The sequence below is a fragment of the Mya arenaria genome, chromosome 1, assembly GCF_026914265.1.
Source record: "Mya arenaria isolate MELC-2E11 chromosome 1, ASM2691426v1".
Lineage (NCBI taxonomy): Eukaryota > Metazoa > Mollusca > Bivalvia > Myida > Myidae > Mya > Mya arenaria.
In genome coordinates, this window is record NC_069122.1 from 60,646,835 (window position 1) to 60,670,649 (window position 23,815).

The window sequence follows — 23,815 nt, forward strand, 5'->3', positions numbered from 1 at the left end:
AACCATATAAACAATGGCAAAACATATTGTCTGGCTTTGACTCGCCAACTTTTCACCTAAAAAGGGCAGTTTGTTTTAATTCCATAACATGTGTTTATATTTTAGCCTTGACCCTAACAACTTGCCCTAACCAGGGGCAGGTTCAGGATTTGGGGTAAGAGGGGGCACACTTTGGCTGTGCAACTAGGGAAGTATGCTTCCTGCAAGAATACGACTACTACATGGTTTCAATGACTAAATTAAAGCTTGAGGTTCCCAAGAAATATTTACCAATTTAAGTCATTAATAGTGCATTAAAGTGACATTTTGTTAATTGTTTCTAGGATATTGACATAAAGAGAAAGCATTAACAATTTCAGGTGTGGAGCGCGGCGAGTGGTTCTAATGATTTAATTGGGTCTTGAAGTTGTTCGTAAGGAAACGTTTAACCATTTAAGTCTGAAAAAGTGCATTCAAATGCCATTAAGTACATTGTTTCTAGGATATTTTTTTAAAAAGTGGAGCCTGACGAGTGAGCCCTGTCAAAATCTACTAGCCATAACCTTACACTTAACAATAGGCAATAACCCATCCTAAGCCCCGAAAGAATACCATACACTTCCTGAAGAAATATTGAAATACACTGGGGCAGACCAATCATAAACTTAATCCCATTGTATGCACAGGTTCTGGCTTACGTAAGTGCTGGTGGTGGGCAGGGGGAGATGGGTCAAGTTAGAATGGGTGCCTAAAGCAAACCTTATTGGTATCTGCAGGAAAAATTAACCATAATGTTTTTCATAACAACATACTCTCATATTACATTGTAACACAGGATCTTTCTAAATCTTGCCGAACATTTGTTTAAGAGTTCCATGTTCTTCTTATATAAAATACAACACAGTGTAAAGCATACAATTGGTTTATTCCAATATAACCACATTTTATACAGTAGTCTGTCACTGATACTAACACATCTATCCTAAAAAAAGTGTCATTTGTAAAAAGTGTCATTTGTAATACTTTATATTATATTCTACAAGGCTTGTAATTTAGAATGATCAATATTTAAATTTACAATTTATTACGTACCAATTTTCAATGGTTATTGATTTGTTAAAACTGTTTTTGTTGAAACAAAAATACTGGAGCAATAAGAAACAAACAATAATGCTCGTCAGTTTGTTTGTTTTTAAATCGAAAAAGGGGCTTTTTAAAAAGTTATTAAAGCGGGAATTACATGTACATATAGTCATACATGTATACATATTGTCTCTGGCAACATGTGTACCAAGCTGCATTTAAATATCTTGATAATTTCTCGAGTTTAGTGGCCATGGTTTTTGCACACCAACGATGACTCAACGCAAGGCTAAGACAATGTAACCTGAACATTTATTTTATTCAGGAAAAAACAAAACATTTCAACCTCATCAGTAAAAATTAAAAAAATATCTCAAAATTAACATCTGCCCTACGCAACAGTTTGAGGTTCAAGCAAGAGTACATTCATGTAAAACAGGCTGAATAATTGAAACATATCATAGAGATCAGAACGCAAACAAACCTACAGTCTGTTTATTTATACTAGGATATTCACTCCAAATTCGTTCTCAAAAATGTTTTAACTTTTGAAATTTATAACTGTTTGGCATTTAACAAAAATCAGAATATCAGTTTCAATTTATACGAATAATTCAGCCCGAGTTCTAGATCTTAAGCATATATATGTATATGCTGGTTTTTGTTTCATTTACCAATCTGTTACACGCACACATGACATTGTATTAACATAAAATGCCACAGAAAAAGGTCTTCAAAAATGAGTGTACAAAACTGCATGACTGACTATGGAATGCCTTGTAACTATTGATAAGACCAATGTTTTAGACATTTCAAAATGTTCTTTATGCTTTATTATATGCTAGGTATAGTTCCGCTCTTTTCATTGGTTTATCAGATGTCATGTGATAAGCATCATCAATCAATTTTTCATTGGTCGATCAGATATCATGACAAAAATAATCAATAAATTTTTCATTGGTCTATCAGACGTCATGTGACAAACATCATCAGTCAATAACTTTTGTTTACAAAATTATAAAATATTTGTTTACATAACATTAATAAAAGCACCATTTATGATACAATGAGTAAGATACACAATGGATGGCATCCTATCAACTAACCTACAACTAAATATTTTTAGATCACAAATTTCAATTTAATACAAAACAGGTGTCAGAAATGAAATTCAAATTTTGCCTTTTAACTGTAAAATTAACTGAAGAGTTTTTTTATGCCAACTATTTTTTTCATAATAAATTACTTAATAACCCCAAAAAATAGATTCAAGAAATTAAATTTACAATATGATCATTGACAAGATGGCAACCATCCATGGGAATATACGGGTTAGAAATGTGGGCATGAACTCCTTTTTCTGTAGCATATAAAGTAAAGGTATGGCACATTAAAACCTTAATGCACAATATAATGCTGTTTTGAAGTAGCTAAAAGTAAAAATACAGGAAAAAATATATACTGAATGATGAGATAATGATAACATTTGACAGACAGTTAACGTTAAATTCTTTACGAAAGTTTTGAACAGTCAGCCCACAGGTTATGAGTACAAAATTGTACACCTTTTGAGGTTCTGTCTGTTTTAAATGTTCATTCAGACATACAATATATCAAGATCAAACGGGGCCTCATAAGAAACACAACAATTTAAAAATAATTGAACAAAAAATGAAAAAAGCCATTATGAAATGCAAGTGGTTATATAAAACATACAATTTCTAAACAATCTTAAGTCAAAAGTCTTATAACAGGTTCCATCTAAGCAGACTGTCTTTTGTGTTTGTTTCATTTGTGTAATATTCTCTATTTATGCAACTTTCTTTTAGCGTTAGTAAAGCTTTTAGCATATAAAATGTTTTTTGGAATTGATCTTTAGTTAGCAGTCTTATATGACTGGTTATTTAAAAAAAATCGCAAAAATTGGCTCATTCTAAGACATAAAAGTTGTCAAAACGGTATATCTGTGAGAGTGCAGCTTTAAAGGAAATTTTCCATATGATAATAATGCTAAACTATATTTTATTCCGCAACAACGGATTTAAGAAAGATATATTATAAGATACCTTGTTATACTTGATGAGATTTGAGAATGATATTCTTGATGCTAAAATAATGCTGTTACAAATATGTTTAAAATAAACATAAAATATAACAAATATTCAAACAGGTTAAAATAAACCTCAAATCAATAGGACAATAAGCACAATTTACAAAGCATTTTAAAGACATTTGGCAGCCTTAGCGCAAGACCATTGTAACTCATAATACAGTAGGAAGAGAATGGCATTACAACAGTCTTCCGCTAAGATTCCTTTAAATAATATTTTTTGCAGAATAACACCAATACTACAAAGTGCATATTCAACCTGTTTAATACATACACTATTCCACAGCAAAAATAAAGGTACAGTGTTTAAGCTTCACAATATAACGACAATGTATATAAAATATAATATCCAATTTTTTTTCCTGATAAAAAAATGTGTGGATGGCGTTAAGAACACATCAAGTATGAATGTGTACACATAAAAAGTAATGCTATAATAATACATGAGTTTAAATCTTTCAACGTCATATTACACCAGTACCACAATAAAGTATTAAAGTAAAAGCACATATAAGAAATATTGGGTTGAAAAGACTTATTTCATCATTTCAAAACAACATACCGTATACAAAATATATACTAAGCATTATATTGCATGTAAAAAGATACTTTAATGTACAATCCAACAAAGATTGTCATTTTTGACTTTTAAATTCATAAAAACATTCCAGGTTTTTCCCCCGATAATTTGGGAAAAATGACCTATAGCCTTGGAATAGGGAATTTCCTAGTGTTTATTCACAATATTGGGATTTTTTGTGAATATTTATGAAAGTCAAATGTACTCAAATAATCTTTCTAATCCATATTTGTGGGATTTTATAACTTAAACAATAATTAACATTAGGGTCTCAAAAAGAACTTCTCCAACTGAAACAACGTTTTTTCTAAATTACTTTAAAACAATTCTGATAGAGAATTTTTATTCAACATTTTGAAAAAAAAAACTAATCAATTTTGGGAAATAACCAATGATTGGCTATAAAAAATGGCTGAAAAAAACACTCTTACAGCCATCTGTATAAAACTCAACAGGTTAATTTCTGGCCACATTGCACATTTACCTTAAATAATCTGATTGGTTAACATATAGTATTGTATAAATATTGGCCAATCAATAGACATTTTGGCTAACTTTATCCAAAGCAAAAAAAATAAATACCAGTTTTATACAATTGACTGCTGTTTGCTTTCAAACAATTCAAACTTAAAGAATTGCATTGTGTTAATCACTGACTTTTGTATAAAACAAAGCTAAGGGCAATGGTCAACATTTTAAAAGCAAAATCTTAAAACTTGAGGTATTTTTCTGACTCACTTGTAGCCAAGCATGAAGCATCAAACTTGACTTTCCATTAATATCAAACATGTGTAAGTGCCTGGCCATTGTTTGCTAACAAAATAAACAAAGGGATGAGAATAACACACTATGGAAATGTACACCACAAAAGAATGATAAACATGACCAACAGTCCACTATATTGAGCACCAGTCCCCCATATTGAACACCAGTCTCCTAACACCGGTCCCCTATATAGAACACCAGTACCCTATATAGAACACCAGTCCCCTATATAGAGCACCAGTCCCCTATATAGAGAACCAGTCACCTACATAGAACACCAGTCCCCTATATAGAACACCAGTCCCATATATAGAACACCAGTCCCCTATATAGAACACCAGTCCCCTATATAGAACACCAGTCCCCTATATAGAACACCAGTCCCATATATAGAACACCGGTCCCCTATATAGAACACCAGTACCCTATATAGAACACCAGTCCCCTATATAGAGCACCAGTCACCTACATAGAACACCAGTCCCATATATAGAACACCAGTCCCCTATATCATAAAAATGTAATTTCTCATTCACAACTCATTTTACCACAAAGCACCAAAGAAGGATTCAATTCAAACATGTATTCCTCTTTTTAAAAGCACATTCTCTCAAAGATTGAACTTGTTGCGTGAAATTAAAAAAGGACCATTCATTATGCATAAAACAATTCAGTACAACTCATTATTCCTAAGAATTGCTCAAGTACATTTTATGCTCTTACAATTTATTTTCATTTCAAGTGCCCTAATAATTTTATCAACATTATCTATGAGAAAATTCTAATAATTTGGTATAATGAGTTGTAATTAAGAAATAACAAGTATATTCGTTCAATTGATCCCCAACCTGATTGGGCTAAGTCCAGGAATGGAAATCAATTGTTAGTGAAATATATATATATATAGTTTGAGTTTGATTGCAACTGTTTGAAAAAAAAATGTATATAATGTAGCATTTAGAATTGACCAAGAAACCTAGTTTATGACTCCATGTTACCCAGTTCCAAACTAATCTAAGATTTCATCAAGGCAAACATTCTGATCAAGTTTCATGAAGATTGGTCCAGAGATATTGCAAAAAATATAGCCTCTAGAGAGTCCGCAAGTTTTTTTTTAAGATTTGACCCAGTGACCTCATTTTTGACCCCTCATGACCTACTAGTTTCAAACTATTCCAAGATTTCATTGAGGCAAACATTCTGATGGAAATTAGAGCAGATGTATTGCCTCTAGAGTGTTCCCAAGATTTCTGTAAGATATGACCTAGTGGCCTAGTTTTTGACCCCATGTGACCGATTTTAAAACTCTTGAGGCTCAAGGAAAACAGTCTGATTAAGTTTCATGAATATAAGATTGCCTCTAGTGTGTTCCCAATATTTTTTCTAAGATTTGACCTATTGACCTTGTTTTTGACCCATATGACCCACTTTTAAAACACAGTCGAAATTTAACCCAAGAGAACATTCTGACCATGTTTGAACATAATCCGACCAATCACCACAATAAAATAGTTTCGGACAAGATTTTTGAAAGATTTGACCTAGTGACCTAATATTTTATCACATGTGACCCAGTTTAAAACATGTCCAAGAGTTCATCAAGCAAAACATTCTGATCAAGTTTCATGAATATTAGACGATACATAATGCCTCTAATGTGTTTCAAAGATTTTTTATAAGATTTGACCTAGTGATCTAGTTTTTGACCCCATGTGCCCCACTTTTACAAGCGGTCCATATTTCATCAAGGGGCACATTATGACCAAGTTTGAATGTAATCTGACCAATCATTTCCATTCTGGACAAAAAAATCTTAAGATTTGACGCCAGAACAATACCCCCTCCTGAAACCTTCAATTCAGCGGGAGATATTTTCATCAGATATTACATAAAGTAACAGTCAATGCTAGAAACCAATCTTTGTACTAATCATTTCAGGAATCAGTCCATCCAGTATGTACGGAAGCCATTCTAAGAGCAGGTGAATCTATTCAGTTCCACAGGCATTTTCACCCAGGTGCCATATTTCTGCTCGTTCATGCGTGTCTGGAACGCCATTTTTGCCTGGTTATAGGAGTCTGCGTTCTGCTTCATGAGGCGATACGTTGTGCTGTTCTGTGGGTGGCCCAGAGTTTGCCTGTCCAGCTCAAATATGGATCGCTTACATAGTCTTGATGGGCCATCAACCATGTTTAGCCTGACAACGAAGACAAACAAAAGATTTTATGAATCTAGTTGCTTTTTTACCTGTCATATTACAGTAATCAGTGTACCTAACAAGTGTACTTAAAATACTTTTTTTAAATGGTGATTTTTTTGCTGCCATCAAATAATAAGACATCTTAAAATTAGACATTTACAAATTTTATAATACTTTCTCAACAAATGATACTGACTTGTTCAATCCAAATACTGACTAATATTCTTTTTGTATGTGTTTAACTGTGTAAGACTAAGCTGAAGGGAAAATGTTTTGACTAAAACCACATACGACTTGTAAGTTTTCCCAAGAGTAGCATCAGTTATTTCTGGGTTAGCATCACCGAAAGCCCAGTTCATACTGAGTGGTCTTGACTTCTCCACTGCCCGAGCAGGCTCTGGAGTTGTAGTGACGCCAATATCTGGGTGGTTTATGTGGTAACCATGGGGCAGTTGGAGGTCAATGGCATTGATGTTGACACGGCAACAGAGGGCCCGAGATAAGTGCCCCAAGTGAAACAGACTTCCTGAAAAATAACTGAGTGTGACTGTTCTGGCACAAAGTAAAACAGTGTGAAATAGTTTTTTTATGACTGTGTATTACATCTCTAACATACATCAGCCAATGTGATGAGTGAATATTGGTCAAATTACATCAAGACTTTTGTAAATTAACTATGCACCCATTAAAATGTTGTGAGTTCAATTAAACATGTACCAAGTGTGATAGACTTCAAGTAGATTGGCTCAAACACCCTTGAAAGCAGCGCTCCCTGAAGACCCACGACATTCCACAGACAGATCTTGTCACTGCATGACATGATTCGCAGGCGGTTGCCATGTAGTATTCCATCTATCGTCTGCTTAGAGTCATCCTCCGATATCGGTATGGTGCCTTCACCTGATGAAGAGATATTGTAAATGGTTAAAGGTTTCAAGAAAGAAATTATTAAATGTTATACGTGTTTAAACGTGTCTTTCCAACAACATTTCTTCACATTGCAAGTAAATTTAAGAGTGATGTAGAGTTTAGCTGCTTTAATCTTATACAAAACTAGAAAGTTAATAGGAGGACAATAAGGGCCAGGGCCATGCACTACTTGCATGACTTGTTTTATATCCTATACGGACTCCCACTAGGGGAGAGAAATACTACAATAATACAAAGCTCTTGGTACAAAGTTGTCTCCCTTTGTATAATTTTGATATGATGCAGCATTTCAATGGTCATAATCTAGTGTTCTAGTGGCATTAATGTCCCCCTCTCACCCAATGGTTTGAGCCACACTTCAAATATGACACCAGTACTGGTTTCTATGAAGAAAATGGACTAGAAAGTGATTCATATCAACATCCCATTTTATTCACATTCTAATTAAAATGAACCAAGCATAATATCTTTAAGGTATGCATTATGCTAAAAAGTAAATTGTCATTGGTTAGCCTGACCGTTTTCCTGTTTGGCCCTCATCAGTCCCTGTGTTCGAGGGTTGTTGAAGAGCGGCTTGTGCTCCATACCGTCACCATTGCCATTTTCTCCATCACTGTAATTTAACAATGATAATTATACTTGCATAGGGTAAATTTGAATTTGATGAAAAGGAACAGTTCAAGTAAACTAATTAATGACATGAGATGTGCCATCTCAAAGAAAATATTCATTAATTTGAGGTATCCATTTTATGAATAATCTTGTCATTTTATCAAGCCCAACAGTGCGATGATACCAGTAGGCGAGTACATTTCTTGACACTTTAGAATATTTTTTCACGATGTCTTGCTGATTTTTTGAGATATCCTATAAAAAAAGGAAGGAAAGTAAACTTTTCTTTTACTTTAAAAGCAAACAAAACTGGTAAATTTCGAAACCTAGTGATCCCATATAATTTTGTTACCATTTGTAATGGTATTATCTGCTAAGTACTAATATGTTAATTAAATGACTAAAACAACTACCCCCCAAGTTATTGCATTTTTTTCTAATTTTGAACTGAAATTGAAAATGAATTGCCTTGTTTTGCCAAGTTTTATGATGAAAAAAACTTTGAGAGTGATATATTTTTCTGCATAAATTATACATATTATTTCTTTACTCATAAAGGCCTTTACAATGAAACTAAAATACTATAGGGCCAACTGGCATAAAAAACTTAAACAATTCAACAACAAATTCTAATTCACACAATCAGATACTTTCAACCACTGACAGAATGTCCTGTACGTACTTACCTGTGTGCAAACACAAGCCAAAAACTGAACAAAGCACTCACTGTAGTACAACCATTGCCCTTTCTGAGAATTATGCTGTTGAAATAAACAGCTGGAAGGATATTAGAGGCTTGAACAGGAAAACTTTAATGTGTGTCCATTACTCTATTTTCAATATTATAACAAAAAGAAATTTGTCTACTTACCAGTGTACAAAGAGAGCCCCGTCCCCACATGGTGCGGTGGAAATGAAGAGGTGGAAGGATATGAAGGGCTTGAACCGGAACTTCCCTGACAGCCCCGGGGTAAGATAGCAGTGTGGGTCCGATTTCACTAGTGAATACAGGAACCTGAAATATGGTGTTGATTTTATCCTGATTTGAAACTATAAAAAAAGACTATATGTGAGACTGGAACTTTCAAAGAAGATCCAGTTTAAACAAGCAATTTAAGTCTGATTTTACAGGTGAAGGCAAGTTCCTGAACAAAAGCTCTGTGGAGCGAATGCCATAGCTAGTCTGTTGTTGTTCTTTAATTAAACAAGGGGTATAACTCAACTATAATCAGAGTCTTTACTTTAGAGCATATTGCCTCTGGAACGACTACGTTTATCTTGATACCCTGAATCCCAGTATCTACTTTTTAAATTACTGCCAAGGTTACGAGAACTACCTCAAGGTTACGACAATACCTGACCTTGTTTTCTTCAAAAATCAGACAACCTAAAAATAATTTAAATGCAACCTTACAGTTGGATGGTGTGTTTTGGACAGCCCCTGGTAACAAAGCTCTATCTTAGTAGTGAATCTACATCATACTAGTGAATATGTTTCTGCTCAATAGTATATTTCATAAATTATACACCATGTGAATTAACAACACTCAAACATCTTAACACAGTAAAATTTCTATAACAAGTGTAGACAAAATTATTTTGGTGATGAGAAATTAGCCTTAAACCCTGTTGAATATTTGCCAACCTTTTGAATCCCCTTCTGGCCAGGATTTCAGCATGCGAGTCATGTAACACGGTGCCGTCCTGGGTTATCTTGTCACCTTTGATAATCCTGTTCCCTGAGGGAAGAAACAGCTAGTGTTAAGCTGTATTTTATTTTGTTTTTACTAAGCTATGAACCTTGATTGATTCAGCATACACCAGAGATGTCCAAGATGTTTGCATGTTACTTTTTAGGATAGTCTTCAAAATTTCTGAAATTTGATTTTATAAAATAACGTTACGCTAAAGTAAAAAATTCAAGCGACCGGATTTAGTCTGTATAATTGTGGTGCTATCATACCATACAAACTGTACCTTTTCTCCACCCATTGAGATAGATTAACCTGCATCAAGTACACACATGTGTCTTGTCATGAATACCAGCAATCTTAATGTAAACTAAATTTGTATTAACTGAATAACATTTCTAACAACATTTGTTCTTTATATGTTAATATCTCAGTAACTTCCAGAAAAAAAAAACAACAGAAAAATTTATGGACAGATGCATTTTATGTTTTGTTCATTTTTGCTTTATGAGTGCTCTGTCACCATTTGGCAAATTTTCGAAGTATCCTCTCTTGTTAAACATTCAGTAGGATAGTATTCAGTTACAGTAACAATGATATACCTGACTAATGGTATAAAGCAATGTGCAAGAAACTTTATTTCATGTGGGTTATTAAATTAATCAACAGCTCTATGAGCTATAATCCAACAAAAAATAACATTGATTATCATTAATTTTTATGATACAGTAATACATCAATAGTGTGTTCAAAAAGTATTAGTCAATTTAATAGAAATATCTAAAAGGTTATAACAAAATACCTGTCCCCAGACTGACGACTCTGGATATGCTCGTCTTGTTATCAGTCATCACAATAGCTGCCATGACTTTGCGACCAACAAGCGACTGGGGCGTCTGGCTGAGCAATTCTTCCATTTTCGTCATGGCAACCTGTCCTACACGATCGTGTAACGGTAGCTGATGTGGTGGTGTCAGGATTTGAATGTTGGGCTGGCTCTGTGGAAAGCATATAAAAACATTATGATCTCATGCATATGAATTAAGGAACAAAATCCCATTATGTTTTTACTCTCCCATTTTCATCATCACAACCTGCCCCAAACAATCATGCATTGGTAGATGATATTATGGAGTGAGGATCTTCATGCTTGGTTGGCCCTGGAAATAGGATATTGAAAATAAATTTAAATGGATTTGCTCCGTTTGTGGGCGGGATCAGAATCTGCTTCCTTGGCCCTTTAAGAGCATCAAGAAAAGAAAAGATTAATTTATCTGCCACGTTTGAAGCATATCATAATTATTTCAGATTTATTCAAATCCTCAAATTTAAGTCATGGCAACTTTCTCAATATGATCATGGTGTGGAAGTTGGTCCGGTGGGGTCTAGGATTGAATGTTTGGCTGGATGTGTGGGAAGAAGACATAAAACATATAATTTATATCATTTACACAAACTAGCTACCTATCAAGCCGCTCCTTTGCACCTACAGGTATAAGAATATATAACAACTCTGGACTTAAAACATACGACTACCTGTCCCAGAATGGCCTTGGGCAGCGAGTATTCCCCCCTCTCCTGGAGTACCCTGATAGCTTCCTGGGCTGCTAGCACGTTGCCCTGCTTCTTACTGGGCGATTCTACCTCGACAAACCTCTCATCTTCAAGAACAGCTGTTACACGAAACCTGAAGAATAAGGATAGCAATTACTAAATTTCACAAAAAGGGGATTTACTGATTCAGACAATTTGATATTTTATTAAGAAGTACACACGTTTTTGTTCACATTACATAATATACTACTGTTTGGAAATGTGCTAAGCAAAGTCAGTGTACTCATCAATCAGTTATTAAAATTATGTTCTCAATGTCTTTTGCAAAGAAAAGTCATTTTCTTCCACCCAAAGGCAGTTTCAAACAAACAGTTTTTGTCAGTACAAAGATATTTGTTTGTGACCATGCCCTACTTGTGAGCATATAAAGCTGTTTAATTGGCTAGTTGTTGTAAAACTAATACATTAACGGGTATGCATGCATGGATGCTTTCTGACCTCAAGTCCTCGAAAGTTTTTAAAGGTAACAAGCTTAAGTAACTTATTTTATTCAGCAAAATTTCTTAGTAAATCTTGCATTCATTAACAAACAATTAGTTCATCGTTGTTATCAGAAAGCTAATATCCTTTTAATGTCCCAAATCTCTAAGTGAAAATATTACCCCAGTTATACCAAAACAAAAATAACAAAAATAGTTTGTTCAGCCTTATACTGTAAACGACTTGAGGTGTTTTGAGAAATTGAGGCCAGGGGTTTGAGCCATCCTAATAAGTAGTTATTTCATGGTGATATAAAGTATATGCCAAATTGCTGATGACAGCAGTCAGTTTTCAATTATCAATTATGTGGAAAGTCAATTGACAGGCAATAGATGTCGCACTTGACTTAAAGTTCACTGGTCAGATTTGGGCAGACTAAAAGCAACACTCGTTCCAAGTTTTAACTACTTGAAATGCTAAGTCCATTTGTACACTGATGTAATGGGTGACACTAAGTTATCACAACACACACACAGATTATAATTCTCATCCAATGTTCTCAGTAGATAAAGAAGCTGACAAAAAAGGCATTTTAACAGTAAATTTTCCTTTGAATAAGGGGCATAAGTTGGTTATCTGCCAAAGATAAATACTTAAAGTGCTTCAAATCTATGGTCAATGTCAGAATCATGGGGGTATATGGAAAAGCAATTCTCTAGCTTACTTGAGACCAAAATAAGATAAAACAAATTATATCTGAAATCCCTAATTTAAAAACCCTCTTGACCTTCTTAACAAATAGTTATACTAAAACCTTGAAACATCATGTCATCAGAATTGACTTTGCAGTGAATGGTCATTGTCCAGCATAGTTACAAGACAAAAACGATATAAGTCAATACCCTAGATTCATCTATCTAAAGGTCCTAAAAACACTATAAGTTAAAAAAAAGAAGTAATTCATCGTCTTCATTACACTTCCATACCTGGGCTTATGGGGAGGTCCAAACATAACTGCATCAAATGTCAGCTTCTTGCTGATTTTCTGGGCAAACTCGTTGAGCATGCTGACTGGGTTTTTCCCAGGTATTCCCAGCGTCACATCTGGCCTTGACCTTGCATTGCTAGCAGCTCCCTGATAATAAATTGTAAATTTGTATCATATACTTGAATATTCTTATGATAAAGATATTCTATGTTATTGATGTTTGATATTGTATCAACACATTACTAGACAGTTGAACAGTTCTGACAGTTATGATGAAGACTGCATTGACTGATTCTTCTTTTAAGGAAAGTAGCTCATGCTGTTTATCTGCATCAATGCGCATAAAGTGTTCATAATTATGATAAGCTGAACTTAGGCTTACTTAGAAACTACTGTTTCAAAATTATATAAACATAATGATACATGCTCATCAATCTATTCAACAAAGCAGAATTGCAATTCTACTTTGCACCAAAGAGATGGTCAATTTTATTATAATGCCCCAACAGGATTATTCCACCAAATAATGTTTTCACAGAAAGTAGCCTACATTCACCTGTCCACCAATTCTAGGAAACTTCGTCTGCAGGACCTTTCTCCTAGCGAGGGCATTAAGAGCCACACACGCCGCATCTTTTTTAGTGTTCTTCGAGTTACATCCCTTGACCTGTGGGAATGTCTCATCGCCAAGAGTTACTGACATTGTAAACCTGCAATTTGATACAGTTATGTTTATTTTAGAAGTATATTGCATGTAAAATTTTAACCAACAACAATATAATCTACACATAATAATCCTCTTAATCTTTTAAATAACTGAGCTATAGCATTTTCAGTTATTTATCATTAAATATAAATTTATTGAATGATATCTGTCAAATATGCATTGCAAGGAGACAGCTAAATGTTTGCTTTGATAAACACCAACTGAACACTCAAAAATAGGATAAGATTAGCGAATGCCAACCCTTGTCCATTTTTTCTATTGAATAGGGGGCATAACTCCACAACAATTGAAACAAGAGTTATTAGCCTTCCAATTCATGCTTGTATTGTCTGTGCCAATATGTGTACAAAGTTTTGTTTGAATATCTTGAATGGTTTTAGAGACAAAAGTTTGTTTTACCACAACAAAGACACTGAGGATTTTTTTGAAAAAAAAAAGACAAGCCAAAAGATAAAATTAGCAAAATAATAAATACACATACACAGGCATATGAGGTGGCCCTTCCTGTGAGATGAGGTTGAAGTGCACCTGTTTCCGTGATGTCTGGGAGAACTCCATGAGAGCAGAAACGGGGTCTCTGTCGGGAACTGGGTTCGTTAGATCCTCCTCGCTTACACATGTGTCCTCCTCCTCTTGGCCATTTGAAGCTCCTGTGTCCTGAGTATGTATTGTTGATATATTTATTACTCTTTTATATAATTCTGTTAGTATAACACAAATTTCAGCACTGTTGTATTTTGCCAAAAAATAAGGTAGGCTTACTATTATTCCACTCCCCCACCATCCCCCTTATTTTAAATATAACTTGGAAGGCAAACATTTTTAGTGCATAAATGTTCCCTTTCATATTTCTCTTAGATCTTATTAAGCTTTGCTATTTTTACAAAATTTGACATTCTGCAACGAAGAATGACATGATCAAATTAATGATGAGACAATATGTTACCCTGCAAACTGAATTGTACTGTTCAACTGCTTGAAATACCTGAATGCTAAGGTTCTGAAGGGCACGTTCCGCAGCCTTGATGCGGGCCTCATGCTTAGAGTTGCCCGTCTCTCTTCCTACTTCCTCCCCTCCCAGAGTAGCAACAGCAGTGTACCTGTCAAGAGAGAAATCTCTGCTTTATGATCATACTCACTGGCAGGGATGTAATTGACCTGGCATTTGAAGGACTGAAAACATTATGGCGTGGGACTTGCGGGCTGCTCAAGGCCACCAATTGTGAGTAAAACTGGCAATTTTTATTTCTTTTCATTACCAAAGTTTTGGTCCCTTGAGCCATCAGATCCACAGAAAAATCACATCCCTGATAGGGATTCGTACGATTAGATGTACAATTATGTAACATTTTAATGCCTGGTGATTCCAGCTTATTTTGGTATCATATGAAAGGTTTAATGTGTAGAGAAAAAATAGGTCAATGTTATGCAGATAATAATAATATTGCTTGCAAACATGCTGTTTTGACCATGAACGATTGATAAAAAGGTTATATCACTTCACGTTTCAGCTGAAATAAAGAACAAAATTCAAACTGACATAACTTTATCTGTTATGTACAGATAAGGTACATGTACAGTACTGCTAGTATATTTATTGTAAGCCTCAAAAACAAATTAAATGCACTGAAAAGCAGTTTGATATGAAGTTTTGAGAATTCTGTTGTTTTTTTTATCAAATATCCAAAAAAGAAGACCACTTCCACATTGTGTTTCATCCACATATATTGTCTTCAACAGGTGAAAGCAACATATCTAAAACAATCATTTTTAAGTATAAAAGCCGATAATTATACAAGAATACCAACTGTCTCTGTACCTGTAGTAGTACACACATGGAGTAGAATCTAAGCCACTTACACAGGCCTGTGTGGAGGTCCACTACTGTCTAAGATATCCACTTTGGGTGGTTTTCTCGTCCTGACTCCATGCTCCTCAAAGGCACTGATGGCATTCTTGTTCAAGTTTTGTCGTCCGGACATGATTGGCCATTAGGATCCTACCAACTGCAGGAAAAATATGATTTTCCATCATCAATTATTTGCATAACTATTTAAAGTCATGTATAATACAAGTCACACATGTTACAAAAGATTGCCTTATTAATTGCCTATATATAACTAGTAATGTTGTTTTCTTCATAACAACTAACCTTTTGATAATAAAATTCACACAAAGTATCTGTCTTTCAATCCAATGGAAAAAAATCTGTACTTACCAAACCAGAACCCCTAGATGTATTTAAAACAAATTACATGAATTTATGATTTTACAATTTTACAAGCTAAACATACCAGCCAAACAGCCAAAAATCAAGTGTGACTTTGTTTAGAACCTTAACGATCAAAGGTCAAATGATAAACATGCACACAAACTACACCGTGAGACCACAGTGGTTTGAGGATAGGTGAGCAATAAAGGGCATTAACAGTACTCAAGGGATTGACCTTAAATTACTAGAAACCGTAATATGTGAAAAGTAAAGCAAATCCACTCAATCTCCACATAATAGTGTGGTATAGAGGTTAGAGTTTGTGATAGAGGCAACCGTGTTGTGATAGAGGCTAGAGGTTGTGATAGAGACAATGGTATTGTGATAGAGGCTAGAGGTTGTGATAGAGGCATATATTGTGATAGAGGCTAGAGGTTGTGATAGAGGCTAGAGGTTGTGATAGAGGCAACCTTATTGTGATAGAGGCTAGAGGTTGTGATAGAGGCAACCGTGTTGTGATAGAGGCTAGAGGTTGTGATAGAGGCAACCTATTGTGATAGAGGCTAGAGGTTGTGATAGAGGCAACCATATTGTGATAGAGGCTAGAGGTTGTGATAGAGGCTAGAGGTTGTGATAGAGGCAACCTTATTGTGATAGAGGCTAGAGGTTGTGATAGAGGCAACCGTGTTGTGATAGAGGCTAGAGGTTGTGATAGAGGCAACCTATTGTGATAGAGGCTAGAGGTTGTGATAGAGGCAATGGTGTTGTGATAGAGGCTAGAGGTTGTGATAGAGGCAACCGTATTGTGATAGAGGCTAGAGGTTGTGATAGAGGCTAGAGGTTGTGATAGAGGCAACCGTATTGTGATAGAGGCTAGAGGTTGTGATAGAGGCAACCGTATTGTGATAGAGGCTAGAGGTTGTGATAGAGGCAACCCTGTTGTGATAGAGGCTAGAGGTTGTGATAGAGGCAACCTATTGTGATAGAGGCTAGAGGTTGTGATAGAGGCAATGGTGTTGTGATAGAGGCTAGAGGTTGTGATAGAGGCAACCGTATTGTGATAGAGGCTAGAGGTTGTGATAGAGGCAATGGTGTTTTCATAGAGGCTAGAGGTTGTGATAGAGGCAACCGTATTGTGATAGAGGCTAGAGGTTGTGATAGAGGCTAGAGGTTGTGATAGAGGCAACCATATTGTGATAGAGGCTAGAGGTTGTGATAGAGGCTAGAGGTTGTGATAGAGGCAACCGTATTGTGATAGAGGCTAGAGGTTGTGATAGAGGCAATGGTGTTTTCATAGAGGCTAGAGGTTGTGATAGAGGCAACCGTATTGTGATAGAGGCTAGAGGTTGTGATAGAGGCTAGAGGTTGTGATAGAGGCAACCATATTGTGATAGAGGCTAGAGGTTGTGATAGAGGCTAGAGGTTGTGATAGAGGCAACCTTATTGTGATAGAGGCTAGAGGTTGTGATAGAGGCAACCGTGTTGTGATAGAGGCTAGAGGTTGTGATAGAGGCAACCTATTGTGATAGAGGCTAGAGGTTGTGATAGAGGCAATGGTGTTGTGATAGAGGCTAGAGGTTGTGATAGAGGCAACCGTATTGTGATAGAGGCTAGAGGTTGTGATAGAGGCAAGAGGTTGTGATAGAGGCAACCGTATTGTGATAGAGGCTAGAGGTTGTGATAGAGGCAACCTTATTGTGATAGAGGCTAGAGGTTGTGATAGAGGCAACCCTGTTGTGATAGAGGCTAGAGGTTGTGATAGAGGCAACCTATTGTGATAGAGGCTAGAGGTTGTGATAGAGGCAACTGTATTGTGATAGAGGCAATGGTGTTGTGATAGAGGCAATGGTGTTGTGATGGAGGCTAGAGGTTGTGATAGAGGCAATGGTGTTGTGATAGAGGCTAGAGGTTGTGATAGTGGCAACTGTGTTGTGATAGAGGCTAGAGGTTGTGATAGAGGCAATGGTGTTGTGATAGAGGCTAGAGGTTGTGATAGAAGCAATGGTGTTGTGATAGAGGCTAGAGGTTGTGATAGTGGCAACCGTGTTGTGATAGAGGCTAGAGGTTGTGATAGAGGCAACCGTGTTGTGATAGAGGCTAGAGGTTGTGATAGAGGCAACCGTATTGTGATAGAGGCTAGAGGTTGTGATAGAGGCAATGGTGTTGTGATAGAGGCTACAGGTTGTGATAGAGGCAATGGTGTTGTGATAGAGGCTAGAGGTTGTGATAGAGGCAACCGTATTGTGATAGAGGCTAGAGGTTGTGATAGAGGCAACAGTGCTGTGATAGAGGCAACCTATTGTGATAGAGGCTAGAGGTTGTGATAGAGGCAACCGTATTGTGAAAGAGGCAATGGTGTTGTGATAGAGGCTAGAGGTTGTGATAGAGGCAACCTATTGTGATAGAGGCTAGAGGTTGTGATAGAGGCAACCGTATTGTGATAGAGGCAATGGTGTTGTGATAGAGGCTAGAGGTTGTGATAGAGGCAATGGTGTTGTGATAGAGGCTAGAGGTTGTGATAGAGGCAACCGTATTGTAAAAGAGGCAATGGTGTTGTGATAGAGGCTAGAGGTTGTGATAGAGGCAACCTATTGTGATAGAGGCTAGAGGTTGTGATAGAGGCAACCGTATTGTGATAGAGGCAATGGTGTTGTGATAGAGGCTAGAGGTTGTGATAGAGGCAACCGTATTGTAAAAGAGGCAATGGTGTTGTGATAGAGGCTAGAGGTTGTGATAGAGGCAACCAATTGTGATAGAGGCTAGAGGTTGTGATAGAGGCAACCGTATTGTGATAGAGGCAATGGTGTTGTGATAGAGGCTAGAGGTTGTGATAGAGGCAACCGTATTGTGATAGAGGCTAGAGGTTGTGATAGAGGCAACCTTATTGTGAAAGAGGCAATGGTGTTGTGATAGAGGCTAGAGGTTGTGATAGAGGCAACCTATTGTGATAGAGGCTAGAGGTTGTGATAGAGGCAACCGTATTGTGATAGAGGCAATGGTGTTGTGATAGAGGCTAGAGGTTGTGATAGAAGCAATGGTGTTGTGATAGAGGCTAGAGGTTGTGATAGAAGCAATGGTGTTGTGATAGAGGCTAGAGGTTGTGATAGAGGCTACAGGTTGTGATAGAGGCAACCGTATTGTGATAGAGGCAATGGTGTTGTGATAGAGGCTAGAGGTTGTGATAGAGGCAACCGTATTGTGATAGAGGCTAGAGGTTGTGATAGAGGCAATGGTGTTGTGATAGAGGCTAGAGGTTGTGATAGAGGCAACGGTATTGTGATAGAGGCTAGAGATAGAGGCTAGAGGTTGTGATAGAGGCAACGGTGTTGTGATAGAGGCTAGAGGTTGTGATAGAGGCAACGGTGTTGTGATAGAGGCTAGAGGTTGTGATAGAGGCAACGGTGTTGTGATAGAGGCTAGAGGTTGTGATAGAAGCAATGGTGTTGTGATAGAGGCTAGAGGTTGTGATAGAGGTAACCGAGTTGTGATAGAGGCTAGAGGTTGTGATAGAGGCAACAGTGCTGTGATAGAGGCAACAGTGTTGTGATAGAGGCAGCAGAGTTGTAATTGAAGCAGCAGAGTTTTGATAGAAGCAACAATGTTGTGATAGAGGCAAAAGTGTTGTGATAGAGGCAACAGAGTTGTGATAGAAGCAACAGTCTTGTGTTTTGATAGAGGGTACAGGTTGTGATAGAGGCAACCCTGTTGTGAAAGAAGAAACAGTGTTGTGATAGAAGCAACAGTCTTGTGATAGAGGCAACAGTGTTGTGATAGAGGCAACAGTGTTGTGATAGAATAGAGTTAATAGGACAGATGGCAAAATATGCAATTTGATGACAAGGCTTTTTCCCTGTTGAGCGCCAAATTCACGGTTTTCAACATTGTCATCTTCACACAGATGTTTCACAATACTATAAAATATAACGTTTATGATCACATTCAAATCTTGTGGAACATTACAAGAAGTATTCAGGGAATTAAACATCAATTTATATTGAGTTTTGTAACCTATGAATTTTGAACTCATGCAATATATATTTATAGTCATGCAATTTATTTTTATAGCCTAAAACAATTTCAAAGTGCCTTGTGTTTCATATACATTGTTTCCACAGTAACGTTTACTGTCATATCTACTAAATCTGTTTGTTAAGCTGACTGTTAGATGCAAAGTTAAAGAATGGCCCCTAGATCACAAACGCAATCAGCATTGTTATCATTAAATATGAGTTATATTGATAAAACAGTTAAACCTGTGGAGAACCAGATAGCTTTGACCCAAGGCATGGCTGATTTTAAGTACTCAATTTCTGGATTTAGTTCATCCTAAATGTTAAGTATTAATTATTTCTAACATCAGTAAATGATTAAAATCCAAATTCAAATATGTTCAAAAACATTTATCAACTTCATTTTACACGGTAATTGTTGAGACAAATATTTATGGAGAATAAAAATTGAAAAAAAAGGTCTTCATGATTTTTAGATGACAGAGGACAGGGGTGTACCCAGGCATACTCAAAGGCGCACAAATAAAATTTGTTTCCCCCAAAATGGGAAATGCTTCGAAATTATCAATAAAAATAAAGACTTAGTCTTAAGGGTAGTATATACATGAGCCATTTTACTTGTTAGATATTGTATAAATTTCATGTAATATTGGCATTCAGATTGCATGGAAATGTGTTTTTTTCTCTTTGAAAAATATCCTGCGGGGGGTGACAGCCCTAAAACCCCTAGTCCATATAAACAGCCACTTCAGAGTCAGAGACGATTTTTGTGTTGGCGACTCTACGTGTCCATACCCCACTTGTTGTTTTCCTAGCCAAGATCCCAGTGCTAAGTATATCGAGCAAAAAAATAACGCGCACCTGTTTCGGTTAAACTAATAAAATGCGCATTTGAAATCAGGTAGTAATCTTCAGGTAAGGGTATCAATATTTGATAAAAATGTGAACACATAAATAAGGTTTGTTAAAAGCTTTAATAAAACAAATATATTTATATATATATGAACCAGGAAAACAGTCGAAAAAAAATCAACATTATGAATTATGTATCGAGAATATCAATGTCCCGACAGGGGTGGTCAATGGGTAAGATAAATATACAAATAGTGGATAACCCAATATGGCAGTGAAAACTAAAGTTATAAGTTAAAGGTATTAACCAGTATATCATTAATGTGTCCCTTTTATGTGTTCTTTTAACAATTCAGTGTAGCTGTAGAATAATAGTCGAATATTTTATTTTACATTGGTATAAATAAATCGACTTGTGGCGTTATAGGGAACACAATAAATATCCAAATGTTAAAAATTGTTCCCTATATGCCCATTATTGTGGCTATAAAGCCCCAAACACATAAAATATTGGGACCAAAGCAATTAAATGCCTACTAATATTGCTTACCAGGTGTTCAATTCAAAATGCTCCAGATACGCCCCTGGAGAAAAGTTGTCAAGGTAAAACAAATTGCCAGCATAAAATGACAATGTAATATTTCTATGTTTCAACAACCTCTTAAAAACAATAACACGCCAATTAAAATTGATTACACACACTTATTTAACCCACCCTGTAAATGTGTCATTTAACTTAACTGCTAGTTTCAAACACTCGCGTTCATCAGAGGTTTGACAATAAATAATTTAAAAAAATGAAAAGAAATAGCATCATCACTCTGTTGTTACTCGTACGAGTATGGTTTCAAACTTTCAGTACATCTGAAGCATGAGAGAAACAAGGTCTAAGACTAAGAAGCTGTAATAACTTTAAAAACGTATTAACTAAAGCGAAACTTTTTTTATCGGTGAAGATTTCAAGAATATTAAACTTGTGTATAAAAGCTCAAAAGTAGGTCAACTCCCAAACCGAAACTAAAGGCAAAACGACCGTATTCTTTAGAAAGTGATAAAAACCAATAAGTAATCATAAATGCGAGTAAAAACAAGTTTGATCACGTGTTATTTTTTACCTTTTAGAATGAAAGATAAAACACACTCGAATCAGCTGGGTAATCAAATTACAAACAATGGACGTTTTATAAACAAGGGAGGCAACCGCTTTCCTTTTGCTTCTGTTATGGTTCCTTTCAACTATAAAATGTGCGGTTCCATTATATATTATATCGATATATAGGCCAAACAGACACGGGTATATAAACCATAGGTCCGTGATAGTGAGAAGTAAATAAAAAAAAGATTCATTATTACTTTTTTTGCATCCTACGCATTTTTCTCATGCAATGGTTTATGTAAAATGTGAACCACGACCCCTGGTAGTAAGCGTACTGGTACATGTAGGCCTGCTGAGATTCATTGACCCAGTTCCCGACCGTGCGGCCTTGAAAAAAAGGAAACTCATACACATTGACATGCGATTCATTTGTATCAAAGTTATGGCCCACGCTCTCAATCCATACATATCATAGTACATTTACAAGGTTGTAGCCCCATTCTGGTACGCGGTATTCTGATGCCGTTAAATGATACTCAAGAATGTGGTACAATGAACATGTATGTGGTACGCAAACACTCCAAATATGACAGTATTGGGTACTTAAATCCTTAAAAAGTTTGATATAAAAAATTTTGGCGGAATTTAGGTAGTTCATGTAGGAGGCAGTACGCAGTGGGGGAGGGGGTAACACCCTAATTGACGCACTGCATCTGTACACCCCCCACGCCTCAACCACCACAGGGTGATTATTTCTATGAAAGCAAAAGGCTGATCATCTGTTGTTATCTAATAGCGAGCAGGTTTGGTGAGATTATCATGATATGCTATTGTCATCAAGCAAAATAATTAATTACTTGGGAAAACATGTCACGCGGCATCTCCCGAACGCTAGAAAATGCATATTTATATATTTATATCGGTTAATTTTAAACGATCAACTTACAGTATGTAGAAGGTTTAAGCTGCAACTATTTAATCCAAAACGCGACCACGTAATCCATTCGACCTATTAAATTGCATTATGCGTAAATGATTTGTTTTATGTAGTTCATAAGCAATTCTGATGAACAGCCACTGACTTTTAAGGAGGTGTAAACACGCTCTTGATAAAGACCCTGCGTCCTTGAGATAGGTCATACCATATCGGTGTCTAAACCATTAATCATGAAAACAATTTGTCTTCAAACTGGCTTAAAAATATAACAAAACCTAACTGCCCTAATCACCATCGTTAAAACTAGCCCGCGGCAAGATGAATTCTGATCAACGGCTGCAGCACGTTCCGGTGGTGGGTCTGGTGTAAGTGACGGAGCCTGACAGTGATGTCAGGGCTATAAAAGCATCTACCGGTAGTGACGGGCCCCGACGGTGATGCTAGTGCAATATAAGCGTCTACCGGGGATGACGGGGCCCGACGGTGATGCTAGTGCAATAAAAGCATCTACCGGGAGTGACGGCGCCTGACAGCGATGCCAGTGCAATATAAGCGTCTACCGAGGGTGACGGGGCCTGACTGTGATGCCAGTGCAATATAAGCGTCTACCGGGAGTGACGGAGCCTGGCAGTGATGCCAGTGCAATATAAGCGTCTACCGGGAGTGACGGAGCCTGACAGTGATGCCAGTGCAATATAAGCGTCTACCGAGGGTGACGGGGCCTGACAGTGATGCCAGTGCAATATAAGCGTCTACCGAGGGTGACGGGGCCTGACAGTGATGCCAGTGCAATATAAGCGTCTACCGGGAGTGACGGAGCCTGACAGTGATGCCAGTGCAAAATAAACGTCTACCGGGAGTGGCAGAGTCTAATAATGTTGCTACTGCAATATGCCCAAGTGGTACCGACTATAATGGATAGTCCGATTGCGTCGTTCAATAAACGAACATACCTACGTACGTTTGAAGACTTTAGCAACAGCATGACTCAACATGAGAAATAACGACA

At 36.5% G+C, this 23,815-nt stretch overlaps 1 protein-coding gene across 5 annotated transcripts; it reads right to left on the bottom strand.

Moving 5' to 3' along the window:
- Positions 1–885: 885 nt before the first annotated feature.
- On the bottom strand, positions 886–22,948 carry LOC128232125 (double-stranded RNA-specific adenosine deaminase-like). Of its 5 annotated transcripts, none has more exons than XM_052945521.1 (15): positions 21,889–21,926; positions 21,324–21,357; positions 15,560–15,705; positions 14,685–14,799; positions 14,181–14,356; positions 13,523–13,682; positions 12,971–13,119; positions 11,484–11,637; positions 10,753–10,948; positions 9,905–9,998; positions 9,131–9,274; positions 8,166–8,260; positions 7,435–7,617; positions 7,009–7,243; positions 886–6,714 (listed from the first exon to the last, which is right to left on the bottom strand). In XM_052945521.1, the coding sequence occupies exons 3-15, from the start codon at positions 15,679–15,681 to the stop codon at positions 6,489–6,491; spliced, it is 2,049 nt and encodes a 682-aa protein (XP_052801481.1). In that variant the 5' UTR covers positions 15,682–15,705; positions 21,324–21,357; positions 21,889–21,926; the 3' UTR covers positions 886–6,488. The 5 variants fall into 5 exon arrangements, with proteins under 5 accessions (XP_052801481.1, XP_052801496.1, XP_052801487.1 ...); XM_052945536.1 differs by lacking the exon at positions 21,889–21,926 and adding an exon at positions 21,594–21,819 and having other exon boundaries at positions 13,529–13,682; XM_052945527.1 differs by lacking the exon at positions 21,889–21,926 and adding an exon at positions 21,594–21,818 and having other exon boundaries at positions 11,487–11,637.
- Between the last annotated feature and the right edge of the window lie 867 nt (positions 22,949–23,815).

What these genes read in the sequence shown, in the direction of transcription:
- LOC128232125 (XM_052945512.1), bottom strand. Translation starts at nt 15,681, where the DNA reads ATGTCCGGACGACAAAACTTGAACAAGAATGCCATCAGTGCCTTTGAG. An exon ending in GGACCTCCACACAGGCCTGT is followed by an intron (nt 14,800 to 15,559) that starts GTAAGTGGCTTA and finishes CTCTCTTGACAG; the next exon opens with GTACACTGCTGTTGCTACTC. An exon ending in GAGGGCCAAACAGGAAAACG is followed by an intron (nt 7,618 to 8,165) that starts GTCAGGCTAACC and finishes TCTCTTCATCAG; the next exon opens with GTGAAGGCACCATACCGATA.